Source organism: Equus przewalskii, chromosome 7, assembly GCF_037783145.1.
Source record: "Equus przewalskii isolate Varuska chromosome 7, EquPr2, whole genome shotgun sequence".
NCBI classification, from domain to species: Eukaryota; Metazoa; Chordata; class Mammalia; order Perissodactyla; family Equidae; genus Equus; species Equus przewalskii.
In genome coordinates this window covers 6610896-6627529 of record NC_091837.1, presented here as the reverse complement: position 1 = coordinate 6627529, position 16634 = coordinate 6610896, and the positions used below count along the sequence as shown (strand labels likewise).

At 42.7% G+C, this 16634-nt stretch overlaps 1 protein-coding gene across 5 annotated transcripts in view; it reads right to left on the bottom strand.

Annotated features, from left to right (window-relative positions):
* The window catches only part of PISD (phosphatidylserine decarboxylase), a 38513-nt gene extending 23489 nt beyond the window's left edge, over positions 1–15024 (bottom strand). For 2 of the 5 annotated variants that reach the window (XM_070628477.1, XM_070628476.1), the window contains exons 1-3: positions 14895–15000; positions 8522–8601; positions 4737–4912 (exon numbers count right to left, since the gene is read on the bottom strand). Coding sequence is in view for 4 of the 5 variants with exons in the window: in XM_070628476.1 (XP_070484577.1) it covers positions 4737–4828 (92 nt within the window). In the remaining variant the exon portion in view is untranslated. Of the gene's footprint in view, positions 1–905; positions 4103–4736; positions 4913–8521; positions 8602–14894 lie in introns of those variants that run through there. The other 3 variants (XM_070628474.1, XM_008534569.2, XM_070628475.1) reach the window with 3 other exon arrangements.
* Between the last annotated feature and the right edge of the window lie 1610 nt (positions 15025–16634).

The following is a 16634-nucleotide window of genomic DNA, read 5'->3' as shown; positions in this document are numbered from 1 at the left end:
AGAAGAGATTATGCTGCAGAGGGTGAATTGGAGGAAGTGGTCAAAAGGTACAAACTTCCAATTATAAGATAAATAAGTAATAGGGATGTAATGTACAACGTGATGACTATAGTTAACATCGCTGTAAAAAACATAGGAAAGTTAAGAGAGTTAATCCTAAGAGTTCTCATCACAAAAAGAATTTTTTTTTCTTCTTTTCTTTTCTTCTTTCTTCTCATTGTATCTAAATAAGTTGATGGATGTTAGCTGAAACTACTGTTGGTAATCATTTCACAATATATATAAATCAAACTATCATACTGTATGCCTTAAATTTATACAGTGATGTATGTCAATTATTTCTCAATAAAATTGGAAAAAATTAAATCAACTTTGAATAACAAAAGCTATGTAGGTATGGAGAGACTTTCTGGAAAGATATACATAAATATTAAAAATGCTTGCTTATTTCTGGAGAGTGGGGATGTGATCAGTAGATGAGGTGGAGAATCAAAGACTTATTATTATTTTTTTTTAAAAGATTTTATTTTTTCCTTTTTCTCCCCAAAGCCCCCCAGTACATAGTTGCATATTCTTCGTTGTGGGTCCTTCTAGTTGTGGCATGTGGGACACTGCCTCAGCGTGGTTTGATGAGCGGTGCCATGTCCACGCCCAGGATTCGAACCAACGAAACACTGGGAGGCCTGCAGCAGAGCGCGCAGACTTAACCACTCGGCCACAGGGCCAGCCCCGTCAAAGACTTATTTTTATGTAAACCCTTCTTAACTATTTGAATTTTTATATGATCATATTTTATTTGAAATTTTTAAAACCACCTCATTAAAAATAAAAATTAAATTAACAATACACATTCCTAAACACAGCCAAAGCCTGGAAGGGCTAATTAATGTTCACCAAAATGTTACCTGTGGTTTCCTGTGCGTTCTGAGATTATGGGTCATCATTGTTCTCGTCTTCATATTTTGCAACATTTTCTGATTTTTCTTAAATGAACACATCTTTGTAATTAGATAAAGGACAAAGCTATTTCCACGTTGGGGAAAGTGATGCCACATATATATAAAAAGAGAGAACCTAGACCCTAGATGCTTCTGCAAGCTTCTGGGGACTTTGGAGCACCCTCTTTAACAGGTTACTCTGTTGCTAGTTACAGGATTCCTTTAATCCCATAGCAGCAAACACAAAGGTTTCATTTCTACTCAGCCAACTGCATGAGCCTTTTTTTTTTCCTACCATAAAAAGACCATGAATCTTAGAGCAGGCAAAGATCTTAGAAATATTTTCTTGAATGTGTAAAAACAGAACCCAGAAAGGTAAAAGAACTTGCCCAAGGTCTCGCAGCTGATGGCGCCCAGAGCTCAAGTCTCTTTAGACCTTGTCCAACACTCTGCCCTCCATGCCCCTCTGTGAGAGCCCTGCCCCCACACCCCAGAGCACAGCTGGTAGTAAGCAGGTGGCATAGATTTTGGAGTTACGGTTTCTTCCATACTGTTACCAAAAACAAAAAGAAATTCTAGTAAAATAAAGGAAAGATCTGGGTATAAATTCTTGAAGAGCGCTATGCTAGGGGAGGGAGGTCTAACATGAATGTTCACCTACAACACGGCAGACAACTTCTCAAGTCAGTACGCTCACATTCACTCACATTTTAAACAGTCAGAGCCCTGAGAGAATGGAGGTACCACAAGGACACAGCAAGCCCCAGTGGACAGGGAGCTCACCTCCATCTCTTGCAATCAGTGTCTGACTTCCGTATTAAGAACACCTCTTACTAGCCACATGGTATTGTTCAAAGAATATGGGATCTGGCATCAAAAGATCTCTGTTCTGGGAGCCAGCCCTGTGGCCAAGTGGTTAAGATTCTATGCACTCCGCTTCGGCAGTCCTGGTTTGTGGGTTCAGATCCCAGGTGCGGACCTGCTCTGCTCATCAGCCATGCTGTGGAGGCATCCCACATACAAAGTACATGGGGACTGGCACAGATGTTAGCTCAGGGCTAATCTTCCTCAAGCAAAAAAAAAGAAAGAAAGAAAGAAAAAAGGAGGGTTGGCAGCAGATCTTAGCGCAGGGTGAATCTTCCTCATAAAGAAAAAAAAAGATCTCTGTTCTGAAACCCACTCTGCTACCAACTAGTCTTTCCATTTATAAAATGACTCTAACATCTGCCCTGACCACCTCAGTAAGCTGTTGTAACGAAAAGGGTTCAACAAATTGTGAAGTGCTGTTCAACATAACGTATTACAACCACTCTCTTAAGAGTTCTGAATCAGAGGGATAAGCAGATGTTTCTCTGGCACAAGAGAAATTTACAAGATGGGAAAGGGGAACAAAGGCTTCCTGCTGGCACACTGACCAGTAGGAGCTAACAGGAATGCTTCATGCGTGGGGAAGGCTACCTCGCCCCTCAACCCATGTCGATCTCCGGAAACCCAGAAGATGCTATTTGGTAAAACGAAATCATCCTGACCCCAGGGGCTCATCTCAGCAGTAACTACCAGCCTGTGTTCTCTCTCAGCTCTGGAAATGCCAGACCTGACCTCAGGGATATCAAGGGATTACAGTCCAGCAAATCACCACCAGAAATTTTCACTTGCCACTTAAAAATGGAGCCCTGAAAGGAACCTTACAGCTCATCTGTCCATGGTTCCTAAATCTGGCTGTCATCAGAATCACCCAGGGGCTTTTTTAAAACAAAGATCATGAGCCTTGTCCAATCTTTCTAAATCTCCAGGAGAGAGACCAGAGAATCCACAATTTTTAAAGCGCCCCAATAATTCTGATGATCAGCCAGACGGGGGTCCTCACTCGTTTTCATATGAGATGACGGTGATTAGGTGGGGCCAGGGGCCTGACTGGGACCCAGCCCCCGACTGCCAGTTCAGGACTCTCCGTCTCACAGCCTGCTGCCTCTTCTGAAACCTTACAATGTCTACTCTGAGTCCAGACCACTTCCTCTTCACAGACAGAAATGACGGAGCCCAACTTAGAAATCCAGGAGCCGTCCTGTGGCCATGTTACTCAACCAAAACACCAGGATCTAACTTAAGCTCAGTTCTCTACCAGCAGGGGCTTCAGATCTCATGCTGCACTAGGACACTCTGCTCAGTGTCCTGTCACTGTCCTGGCCCTAGAACTTCTGAGCTAATCAACCCCGTCCTCTTTACAAACAATCATCTTTCAGGTATTTGACTCATTCATGCTGGTAATACCAGTTCTACAAATGGTGGATGCTAAAAAAAACTTCTGACATCGGTCTTTCATGATTTTGGAAGCAGCAGATTTCTTTCAAATATAGATTCTCTTGGGATACCTTTGAAATGAGTAGGAATTTCCTGAAAGTATGTGAGCTGGTCACAAGATGAGTCAGCCTGACAAATGTCTGGGGTCAGAGGGAAGTCAGCTTAGGTCTAACGCTTCAGTGGAGTCACATGATCACAGTCTTACAAGTACTCTACTAATCTAGAGGAGGATATGTTTACAGAGGAAACCACCACCGTCAAGGGAAATAAAGGAGTACAACATACTTTGAAAGTGTGTCTCATACATGACACAATTACCAATCACCAAAAGGATGCTGTGATATACTACCAGGTTATTATGAAGTCCAAGCCAAAAGGACAGGCCAAAGAGCAGACACATGGGCACGCAGACAGACACCTCTCAGGGTAACAGACACATCTGGATCTGTATGGCCAGCTGACTAAGTCACAGTTTTATAGGACTTTTGGAAATCAAGTGAAATCCTTACACTGGATTCTATTGGAGGAAGAAAGTCAAAACCAAAACAAAACAGGATTTTGGGAGGAAACCTATAATGTAGCATGTAATGCCAGTGCCAACAAAGATTCCTATGTACACGTTAGAGCAGGAAGGAATCGCAGAGTCATGTTCCAATCCAACCCACTGTGCTGAAGACACAGAGGACCAGACGAAAAGTGACATGTCCAAGTTCACACAGCTAGCGAGGGGCAGGGTTGGGACTCGCCTTCAGGACCCAGACACTCTGGCTACTGGATTCAGCTGAGCTGGATTACCAATATGGAGTGGCTCCTGAAGAAACCCAAACGCATCATTCCAAATACCATAGCATCTCTACTTTCACCCCCTCTTTTGCCCCAGCTAGCAGAGTATACTGATATTTCAGATTTTTCATTTGCTAAATTATGGCTGAAAAGAAAGTAATTTTCAAACTTACCCCTTTATATTTAATTTCAATATTTACTGAATGTCTGCTCTGAATTAGGTATCGCCTTGGCCAACGGAAGCACAGATGAATAAGACAGTGCATTATACCTCATGTCCCTATTGTGTGGCCCTATCATGGGGAGAGCATTTTGAGTAATAACAATAAAGGAATTTGATTATTTCAGTCTGGTTCGTGGTGAGAACTAATCCACATCACAAAAGTCCGACTGTTTCAGCTCATCCTCACACTGAGAAGGGCATGAACTGCCAGGATGCCAGCCCCAACACAAGGCATGAACACTCAGGATTTCAACATCAGGAAACTTCTACTCAGAGCCCTTGGGGAGACCATAGGTAGGTTTGGAGACAGAAGGGAACCCTGACGTGACGCCAAAGGTAGAACAACTGTATCTTGCCAAAAACCCACCAGAGACCTGAGCTCCAATAAAAGCACATTTCACTTCCTCAAACATTTCAACTTTGGGGCAATTTAAAAAGTGACAGACAGTTGTGCTGGATGAGAACTCAAGGTGGTTCCACCTTAATCCTACCTCCCAGGGACCAGCAAGTTTGAGTGGAATCTCCAATCCCAGCTTCTCCAGCTCTCGCTCCCTGTACCTCTCATACTGCCGGTAACCTGCATACCCGGTGCCTGTCACAAAAAGAACAGGCAGGGGGCGCAGCAGGAACAAGCTTCGAGCAGGGGCAGTGTGGACTTTTCTGGCACCTGTAACAAAAAACAGAAAAATTCTGAGCCTGGGAGAAGGGACGAGTCATACAAACACAGCATCAACAGGAGAGCCCAGAAGAGTCAACGCATCTTAGAAGCCCTCGGTAAAGATGACCGGAGCCTGAAGGAATCTGACAAGCAGGTGCAACCCTAAGTCACTACTAAGATCCTTCTGTCACCAAATTTTATCAAGAAGTAAGGGACAAGGATCTTTCCTGTGAAACTACAGTGCACCTCAATTGCCACCATAGTCACAGAATTTAAGATGAAAACACTGAATCACAAAGAGGTCAAAAAACTAATCAAGGTTGCCCAGCGGGCCACCAACCAGTCCATGACTGCGAGCCAGGTACCATTTCTCACCCAAGGCTCTCTAACTTTTACAATCCAGGCCCAGTTCTCATTGGACACTAGTATTCTCAAATGCAAAATCTCATAAGCTCTTACAATTCAACAACAAAAAAGACAAATAACCCAATTTAAAAATGTACAAAGGATTTGAATAGGCACTTCTCCAAAGAGGATATCTGAATGGCCAATAAGCACATGAAAAGATGCTTAACATCTGTTATGGGCTGAATTGTGCCCGCCCAAGTAGCTCAGAAGGTGAGTTTACTTGGATACAGGGTCTCTCCAGAGGTGCTCAAGTTAAAATAAGGGCATCATTGGTGGGCCCTAATCCAATATGACTGGTGTCCCTATGAAAAGGGAAAATTGGGAGGCAGACACGCACACAGGGAGAGTGCTAGGTGAAAATGAAGGCAGAGACTAGGCGACGCCGCTGTAAGCTGAAGGAGACAAAGATTGCCAGCAAACCACTAGAAGCTAAACAGAGGCATGCGGCAGATTCTGCCTCACACCCCTCAGAAGGAAGCAATCCTGTGACACCTTGATCTCGGACCTCTAGTCTCCAGAACTGGGAGAGAATAAATTTCTACGGTTTAAGCCACTCAGTTTGTGGTACTTTGTTACAGCAGCTCTAGCAAACCAACACAGTATCATTAGTAATCAGGGAAACAAATCAAAACAGCAACGCGACACCTCTTCCTACCCACTAAGATAGTTATAATCAAAAAGACAAAGAAATGTTGGCAAGGACGTGGAGAAACTGGAACCCTCACATACTCCGGGTGGGACTGTAAAATGGGGCAGCCACTTGGAAAAGACTGTCAGTTCCCCCAAAAATGTTAAAATGTAAAATTACCATATGACCCAGCAATTCTGCTCTTAGATATATACCTAAGAGAAGTGAAACATACATCTACACAAAAACTTGTACAAGAATGTTCAAGAGGCCGGCCCGGTGCTGCAGCGGTTGAGTGTGCACGTTCCGCTTTGGCGACCTGGGGTTTGTCAGTTCGGATCCTGGGTGCAGACACGGCACCGCTCGGCACGCCATGATGTGGTAGATGTCCCACATATAAAGTAGAGGAAGATGGGCACAGATGTTAGCTCAGGGCCAGTCTTCCTCAGCAAAAAGAGCAGGATTGGCAGCAGATGTTAGCTCAAGGCTAATCTTCCCCCCACTCCGCAAAAGAATGTTCAACAGCAGGATTATTCATAATAGCCAAAAAGTGGAAACAATCCAAATGTCCATCAACTCATGAATGGATAAACAAAATGTGATACATCCACACAATGGAATATTATTTGATAATAAAAAGGAATGAAATATTGACACATGCTACAACATGAACCTTGAAAACATTAAGTAAAAAAAGCCAGCCACAAAAGACTGCACATTGTATGATTCCATTCAAATAAAGTGTCCAGTACAGGAAACATACTATAGAGACATAAAGTAGATTAGTGGTTGCCAGTGTCCTGGGGTAGGGAGAAACGGACAGTGACAGTTTAATAGGTCAAGTGCTGTTATGCGGGCAAAGCAAGGGCAGCACAAGGAGGGAATAAAATGTTCTAAAATTAGATAGTGGTGACAGTTGCACAACTCTGCGAATATATCAAAAAGCACTGAATTGCATAATTAAAAGGCTGAATTTACGGTACACGAATTCTATCTCAACAAAGCTCTTATTAAAATCTCAAGAGCTGAATTCTCAGTAGCCTGTGCAAAACCAAAGAGCATAACCTTAGCAATGCCTAACTTCCAAAGGAAGGAAATCATCCTGCTTCTGACATCACTGTCCCTCCTCCATGTTTTAGTTGTTGCTGTTTCTTTCTTTTTTTTCTTTCTTTTGGTGAGGAAGATCGACCCTGAGCTAACATCTGTTGCCAATCATCCTCTTTCTGTTTGAGGAAGACTGTCACTAAGCCAAAATCTGTGCCAATGCTCCTTTATTTTGCATGTGGGATGCCACCACAGCATGGCTTGATAAGCAGTGCATAGGTCTGCACCCAAGATCCGAACCTATGAACCCTGGGCTGCCAAAGCAAAGCAGGCAAATTTAACCACTATGCTATCAGGCCAGCCCCCTACTGTTTCTTTTTTTTTAATGAGCAAGTGTAGATGTCATTAATCTCTTCCATCTTCTAATTATTCCTAATGAACCCTACTACTTAACAACTAAATAGTCAACCTCTGACCAAGAAAGACTTGTCAAAAAGCAAAAAACATTTTTTTTCTCTTTCTGAAATATTTGGTGACAAGAGAACTGGTGTACCCTCCCTGCACTGAGTCAGCATCCTAGACTGACTGGTCACCCTCTACTGAATGCTGTCTGGGACACTGGTCCTTTCTTCGATCACAGGGCTCTTTCTCTTGCCTTCTCAAAGGCTCACTTCACCCTCCAAGCGGAAGGAGTAAGTAGAGTGAACCTTCCACTCCTGACCACCTCTCTGCTAGGTCTGTCACTTCACAAGAGCACAGCTTTCCTGCAGATCCAGATTATGACTCAATGTCCGAGGCTCCTCCTCCATCCTTCTTGTTATTGCTACGTGTTCCAGCATGCAAGTCCTCATTAAATAAGTAAAACCCAGATGTGCTCCTATTAACTACCATAATAAGCTTTTTGTTTGTGTCCTCATTAACCATCTCATTTTATTCCCAAAGTACACTTACTAGGCAGTTAAAAATAGCTTTTGGTATGCTAGAATAAAAAGGATATTTAGATAATAAAGATAATACACATTTTTGTATGGGTTCAAACAGCTGTTTACAAGATCAAAAAAGTTCATAATCCACAGTGTTGGTGAGGGTGTGGGAAAGTGAGGCACTCACGAGCACTTCCTGCTCCTATGAGTGTAAACTGGGCCAACTCTCCTTGAAGAGCAATTTGGTCTAAATACCAAATTGTAAAATATGTAAACTCTTCCATCCAGCAATTCTACCTCTACAAATTTATCCTGAAGATGCACAAAGATACATTACAACAGAATTGTCTGTAGAAGAAAAAGACTAGAAACAACTTAAATGTCCAACACCAAATGGTACAGCCATGCAATGGAATACTATACAGCCAGTAAAAATGATGAGTTAATAGCTAACGCTTCAGTGATAACTACATGCCAGGCACTCTAAGCACTTCGCAGGCACAATTTCATTTAATTCTAACAACAATCCTATGACATAGGTGCTAAGTTTATCCCAATTTACTGATGAGCAAAGTGAAACACAGAGAGGCCAGCATCACTCTAATTGCTACTTACTTGTGCAAAAGGCTCTGAGAGGCAGCTTCCTTATGGGTTGTAGGAAATGGCTCAGGGTAGTGTTTTCACAGTGAAGAAGGCTATAACCAAGCAAAAATGAAACATTAAACATTGTTCTTAAAATTAAGAACAAACTTACTGGATCAACTGGCAAAATCTAAATACAGTCTATAGATTCAATAACAGTATTATATCAATATTAATTTCCTGGTTTTGACCACTGTACCGTGATTATGTAAGAAAATGTTCTTGTAGGAAAAGAGCTGAAATATTTAAAGGTAAAAGGGTATCAAGTCTAACTTGCTCTCCAATATTTAAGAAAAAAACATATTTACACACGCACACATAAAGAGAGAAAGAGAGGGGGAGAGAGGGAGAGGGAGGGAGAGAGAATGAAAAAACAAACAGAGTCGACATGTGGGGAATCTGGGTAAAGGGTATTTGAGAATTCTATGTACTATTTTCATAACTATTCTGTAAGTCTGAAATGATTTCACAATAAAAAGTTACCTTTTTCTTAATTAAACCTAAGATCATAACGAGCAACAAAGCCAGTACTCTTACACAAAGCCAGATATTTCTGTACCACAAAAGAGTTGTAGGAAGCCTTGTAAATATCTAACCCCTACTCATTAAAGAATCTAATAGTGCAGGTGGCTGAAATTTTAAATTTTAAATGTTTATCCTGGAAAAAAATGACACAAACAAACCATGTTGAATTATTCTAATCTACTTCAAGTCTGGAAGGCTCAACTGGTTTAGAATTTTTGAGTTATCTTTCATGGCTATTTTGCCACAAAAGCTACTTCAACAGAGTGAAGAGGTTTCAAGTGTTCCGAGAAAAAATTACCAATTATTTTCACAGCTTTTGAGCTCTAAGAAAAATATTATATCTGATTCAGTTTGGTTCTCTTCTTTGTTCCGTCTTCACCCAGGGAAACTCGACATATCCCAGTGGCATAAGAGACGATGATGCCAGCAAGAAAGGCATCAGTGAACTTTTAGTTAGCGGCTAGATCTCCCCTTAATCAAGGAGCAAACATCCCACTTTGAATTCAGATAGCACTTCAGCTTCCCCAAATATTGGCCTGAAATCTAAAGTAAAGAGACCATATCCTTGTCAGTAAGCACTTCTTTTTAACTTGGAACCCTTTAATGATGTAATGATTTACTCTATTATAAATGTCTAAATTGCTATTCTTGTGGAAAATACAACTGCATTTATGACTTTCATACAATAATACTTACTTCCATGGATATTTAGTGGTTATGTCTTATAAAGATATCCTGTAAACATTACCAGATTTAGGACCTTCATTTTTTCACATGAAATTTCCTTGACTTAAAAACACCCTCACAGCATGGTGCTAACACAGCTAATATGATGAATCTGAGTCTCCAATAAGCAAAAAGGTTTGTACAGAGAAAAAGCATGGGACCATGACAATCCCCACCCCTAAGGCCAGACAGATAGACAGCACAGCTATTAACACAAAGAAGGGTGTGTTTCAGAATATGAACATTCTTTCAGCATTGAACAATGCTCATCTCTTAGAGTGGATACTCCCACCACAGAAGCTAAAAGCCTAAAACCCTGCTTTCCAAACAGAATCAGAATAAGAAGTGTAGAAACTTACTAAAGGGGGCATTGTTATGTTCTGCACACTGCTGTACTGTGTGTTCCAGAATTAATGCTGAATCTCCTAACTAAAAGAATGTTTGCAGACTGTTGAATAAGGCTTTTTTCTTTTTCTTTTTTTGGCTGGGGGAGGGACGAACGGGAGATAATCGTTTATCCACCATAACCGATGCACAGCTCTCAGGTGGTTGGTTTTGCACATGGTTGTTCCCCCTCACAGCCCCGCGCAAGAACCCAGAGCTCGGCTCTCTGCTGGAGCGCCGGCTCCTGGAACAAATGCCTCATCACAACAGTTTGTCTTTTATTACTCTATCATTCCCATCCTCAAATGCTGTACTTTCTCCAATCTTAGTGATCTTACCGTCCACCACATATCCTTCTCTAGTTTCCACCCAACTTTTCTGCTCTCCTTCATAATAAGCTCTAGAGCTATGTTCACTGTCGCCACTTCCTCACCTCCCACTCTCTCTTAATCCCACTCAACCAGGCTTTTGTTCCTATCATGTCACCTCTTGTCAACGTCACCAACAAGCCCCATGTTGTCAACACCAACACACATTTCTTGGCCATCACGTTATTTAGCCTCTCAGCAGCATTTGCCACAGTTGATCCCTTTCTTTTTTTTTTAAATTGAGGTATAACTAACATATAACATTACATTAGTTTTGGTATACAACATGATTCAATATCTGTATATATTGCAAAATGATCACCACAATAGTCTAGTTAACACCCATCACCATACATAGCTACAAAAATCTTTTTTCTTGTGCTGAGAACTTTTAAGATCTACTCTCTTAGCTACTTTCAAATATGCAATACAGTATTATTAATATAGTCACCATGCTGTATGTTACATCCCCAAGACTCATTTTATAACTGGAAGTTTGAACCTTTTGACCCCCTTTACCCTTTCTCCTGCTTGAAATACATTCCTCGCTTGGCTTCTGGGACCCTGATTTTCCTCCTACTTCTCTGGTCTCTGTCTAACGTCAAACTGTTGCCAAGCCCAGGATTCAGACCTCTTCTCTGTCTACACTCTCTCCCTAGAAACGCTCATCCAGTCGCATGGCTTTAAATAGCCAGATACTGATGATTCCTTCCTTCAGGGACCTGCAGATCCGTATTTCCAACTGGCGACTCAGCATCCCCACTGTGAGTCCTCTCCAGCTGAGTTTGTCCAAAACAGAATTCCTTACCCTCCCGAACCCCCCTTCAACCTGCTCTTCCCCTAGAGTTGTCCATCTACGGCAGCGACTAGCCAGATGTTTACCAAAGCTGCCTCTTCTTCCTGGGCACTCAACAGACTACATTTCTCAGCCTCCCTTGAAGTAGGGTGTGGCCACAGAACTGAGTTCTAGCCAATGTGAGGACCCTTCAGGCTTTCCCCTTTCAGCCTGCTTGATGCAAACATGCAGACCTTGGGAAGCCATGTATTAAAGATGGCAGGAGACCAGGTTCCCGAATCACTGCTGCCCCACAGATCAGGAGCACCCACTGGGACTTTACAAGATCAAGACGTAAACTTTTACTGTATTAATTCACTGAGACGCTCGCGTTTACCTGTTATGACGGCACTGTTACTATAATTAATATACCATTTCAGAAAAAGGGACCACCATTCACCCAGCTACACAAGTCAAAACCCTAGGACTCATTCCTAAGTCCTTTCTTTCTCACCAGCCACATTCAACCCACTGGCAGGGCATGAAGACTCTACCTTCAAAATATATCCTAATCTGCCTATTTCTCATCATGGCCACCACTCTCACCCTAGCCCAAGCCACTCGATCTCTGACCGGAGGACTGCAATAGCCTGTTCTCCCTGTTTCCACTCTTGGCCTTCTCATATTCTATTCGCCTCAAAACAGCCAAGTGATCTTTTCAAAACAGAAAGATGAGATCCTATGTAATTGGTCCCTGCTGACCTATGAGATGTCCTGCTGCTTTCCCTCTCCTCGTCACTCATGTCTCCTGCTACATACCACACCTCTGCCCCCTTCCATACGTTTGCATGTGCTGTCTACACTACTGGGCACACCCCTCTATGTGGCTCACTCCCTCATCATTCAGTTCTCTGCTCAAATGATTGCTCTTCAGTTTGGTTCTTCCTGACCACCATATGCCCAAGAGTGGCCCCTCTCAAGCACTCTCCAACCTTTAATTGCCTTCCTTTATTTTTCTTCACAGTACATCTCACTACCTGAAATGAAGACATGCTACATATGTTCACTCGTTTACTGTCTGTATGTCTCCACGAACACAGCGGTTTGTCTGTCTTCTCAGTGGACTTCAACCTCAACAGTGAGATTAAGCCCCAGGGAGATGAAAGGAGAGGCTCAATCAGACATCTCTTCCACATGGTGAACTCAAATGGGCATTCTGCAAGGAGGCAATTACAGTGCATGATTAAAACTCAAGTCTGACTGTGTGGTTCAAATCTCAGTTCTGCCACTTATTAGCTGTGGGACCTTAGGAAATTCCTTAACTAATTCTAAGCCTCAGTTTCTCCATCTCTAAGAACAGGATCTACCACATTAGGACTGAGACAATTATGTGAAACCCTAAGCCCAGGGCTTGGCACCTAGTTACTTATTACTATTATTAAAAGTAACAGAGCTGATATTCAGCTCATCATACTGGGATGGCCACATCAACTATCTATGACTAGTGTCCACTCTGATTGGTCTGTGCCCACACTGTCCTGGTTATAAAATTTTTAACATCACCCCTGGCGGTAACATTTTAACTAGAATCCTTATATCTCTCCTGCTTTCTAAACCTGTCAAAGTTCTCCCTCTTCAAGACCTTTTTCCACATTCTATCTTGTATTAGAATATTTAGTAGAGTGTTTCCTCTTTTTTACTAAACTGTAAAGTTCCTTAAACACAAGGCCTATTTCAAATATATCTTTTAGTTCCTCTCTTTTCTTCTATTTCCCCCATGGTCCCTGGCACGATGTCATAAACATTTCTGAATGAGTCTTCCACAAGCAACCATTCCCTAGACACTATGTCCACACTTGCCTGAACCTATGAATCACCTGCAGCACTTGTTAAAAGCATAGTTGCCAGAGCTCCAACTACTAACCTGAATTTGGCAGCAGGGTGGGGGTATATCAGCGAATCTCTATTTCTAATAACTATCCCACCCCATTCTCTGATTAAACAAGTTTGGGAAACACGGCCCTAAATTATCACCCAAGATGGTCCTTTCTCTTTGATCTATCACCTGCCCCACGTCATCCAGTTATTGAAAAACTTTCCTGCAATACAAGGCTTTCATCTATACGTCTCACAGACACTACTTTACTCAAAACTCATGGGAATGTTATCTTTTTGGTTTTTTTTGTGTATTGATACAGTTTCTATCTTGATATGTAATACCTTTGAAAACTACAAGTTCTTATTGTACCCAAATCCTCATTCCTTCCACCCACTGCACCTAAATCCAGTCTTATCTACCTACACTGGTACTAAAGTATGACTTGTTTTTCCTTTTCCTTTTTTAATGATGGTGAGTGAGGTACATATCCTCACCACCATTTTAAAAAGTATATTTTAGGAGTGTCATTTTTTAGTCTCTCCATCTCGTGACACAGTTTAGATGAATTCATGGCTGACTCACAAGCAGCACACCTGGTAATAACATTGAAACCACAGAGACCTTCCTGTCCAAATACTAACAGTTACCACCACATCGCAGAGCGGCCTCCTGAGAGAGCTACACCATTTCTGAACACTTAACGATGGAAGAGTGAAGCTTTCACGGCAAAGCCAGTGACAGTTTCTTTTCCCTCACCGTACAAATTCAGTGCCCTTTTACTTCTCAAAGTTACAATGATAAGTCACCTCCAGGCACAGCGCAAGCTTTGGTCAATGCGGACAAAATGATCCCTGCCGGAAACACAAAAGTATTGTGGGTCTGTCAAACCTTAACTCTGAAATGACACGGAGCAACCAACTCTGAGTCATAGCTACCAACATTTTAATCCATTTTCCGAGAGTCCAAATGCTCCCACATTATTTCTAAATAATAAATGCCCTCATGGTGGGAAGCCCGAAGGAAAGGTCCCTGCGTGAGAGAGAGGTACCCGGGTGTGGTCCTGGCTCTGCTACTAACTGGCTGGGTGACATTGAGCAAGCTCCTTCATCTCACAGGGCCACAATTTCGCCAACTCCAAAAAAGCTGCATTTAAATGACCTCTCAGGTCTCTTCCAGCTCTAAGAACCTAAGAGTTGGAAGTCACCAGAGTAACCAAGACCCCAATTCCACAACAGACTATTTTGAAACTACCGAATCCAACCCCCTCGCTTCAAAACCAAGAATCCGATGTGAAAGCCGCCCGACTCCCAGTCCAGTGCTCTTCCCACATCACACCGCCCCTCTCAGGAACAGAATCCCCGAGAAAGAGGCGTCCAGTCCCGCCTCGATTCTACTAGGGAGCACACGTTCCATCTGTTTTGTGTGTGCGTGCCCCTTGTGCACTTCCACCTACCTGGACAGAGCAAAGCTTGAGCGCTTAGGCCTGACGCTAACTAAACCTGAACAGCCCTACACGGCGGCAGTCGCACCTGCTCCGGAGCTCGAGGTGAAGGTGGGTGGCTCCGTCTCCACCCGACCTCTCTTCAGAGCGAGCCCGCGATGGAAATACTATTTCTCTCTCCCGACCCCGGTTTGGCCCAGGCCGCCCCCCGCGCCCCACCCCGGGGCAGCCTCCCCAAGCAGCTGTACCTGTTCCGACACGACGCGACCCCGCGCAGCAATCTCGGACACCGACGTCCCACGGACGCCGCCATCTTGTCTCCTCCTTCCCGGTGGGCCACGCCCCCTTTCACACGCGGGGCGCACGCGTGTGACGTCACGAGCCTCGAGTTCACGGGGCCAATGAGGAACGCGAGAGGGCTGTGGGAGGAGCCGACTAAGGTACTCCTTCAGGCTGCTCTCCGCCCCACCAGCTTGAAGTTTCCGGCAGCTGCAGAGCCGGGTTAGGTAGGCCTGGGAGGTGGCGGCACATGCTATGGTGAAGCTGGGCCTGGGCCCAGCGTTGCCAGTGTTCCGCCTTCCCTCTGACGTGCATTTCCTCGTGCGCCTGGAAAACCTGAGTCATTCGAGATTTGAGACTGTATCACCTGAGCTAATTCGCTCATTTTACGGATGGGGAAACGAAGAGCATCCACAACCCAGCTACTACTTACTAAGTGCTTTCTAAATGCCAGGCTCTCTTCTGAGCACTTTGCATGCATGGTGTCTCATTCTTACCTTCCCAAGCTGAAGGAACGCAGCTCCAGGTTGCCTGATGCCTGCAATTATTTGTGTGGTTATTTAAGCTCAACTAGGGCATAACCAGCCCCTATGGGGAGCCTGACAAGCGTCAGGTTTCCTATTGGAGGGGAGAAACCTCCTTCTATGATTTTTAAAAATCTGAGGGAAAAAAGTATAGAATTGATTTTACTATTCAATTGAGAGTAGTAACTCAAAACCATGCGGGGATGTTATTTCAAAATGAAGTGCATTTGGGAAAACTGAATATTCGCATGCAAAAGAATGAAATGGACCCTCACCTTACAACATATACAAAAATTAACTCAAAATGGATCAAAGACCTAAACTTAAGAACTAAAGCAATAAAACTCTTAAAAGAAAACATAAGGGAAATCTTCATGACATTGAATTTGGCAATGATTTGTTGGTTATTACACCAAAAGCAAAGGCACCAGCAAGAACAAAATAAGATAAATTGGTCTTACTCAAAATTAAAAATTTTGTGCATCAAAGGACACTATCAAGAGAGTAAAAAGACAACTCACAGAATGGGAGGGAATATTTACAAATCACTTATCTGGTAAGGGTCTAGTATTTGGATTACATAGAGAATTCCTAAAACTCAACAACAGAAAACCCAATTCAAAGATGGGCAAAGGACTTGAACAGATATTTCTCCAAAGAAAGCATGCAAATAGCCAATAAGATGCTCAACATCACTAGTCATTAGGGAAATGCACATCAAAACCACAATGAGATACCAACTTCACACCCATTAGAATGGCTATTATTTAAAAAACTGAAAGATAAGTGTTGGCAAGGAAGTGGAAAAATTGGAACCCTTGTGCATTGCTGGTGGGAATGTAAATGGTATAGCTGCTGTGGAAAATAATTTGGTGGTTCCTCGAAAAGTTAAACATAGAATTATCATATGATCCAGCAGTTTTACTCATAGTTATATACCCAAAAGAATTGAAAGCAGAGACTCAAAGAGATACTTGTACACCAAGGTTCATAGCAGCAGTATTCACAATAGTGAAAAAGTGGATTAACAGATGAATGGATAAACAAAAAATGATATATCCATATAATGGAATATTATTTAGCTATGAAAAGGAAAGAAGTACTGACACATGCTACAACATGGATAAACTTTGAAAACATTATGGTAAGTAAAATTAGACACAAAATGACAAATATTGTATGGTT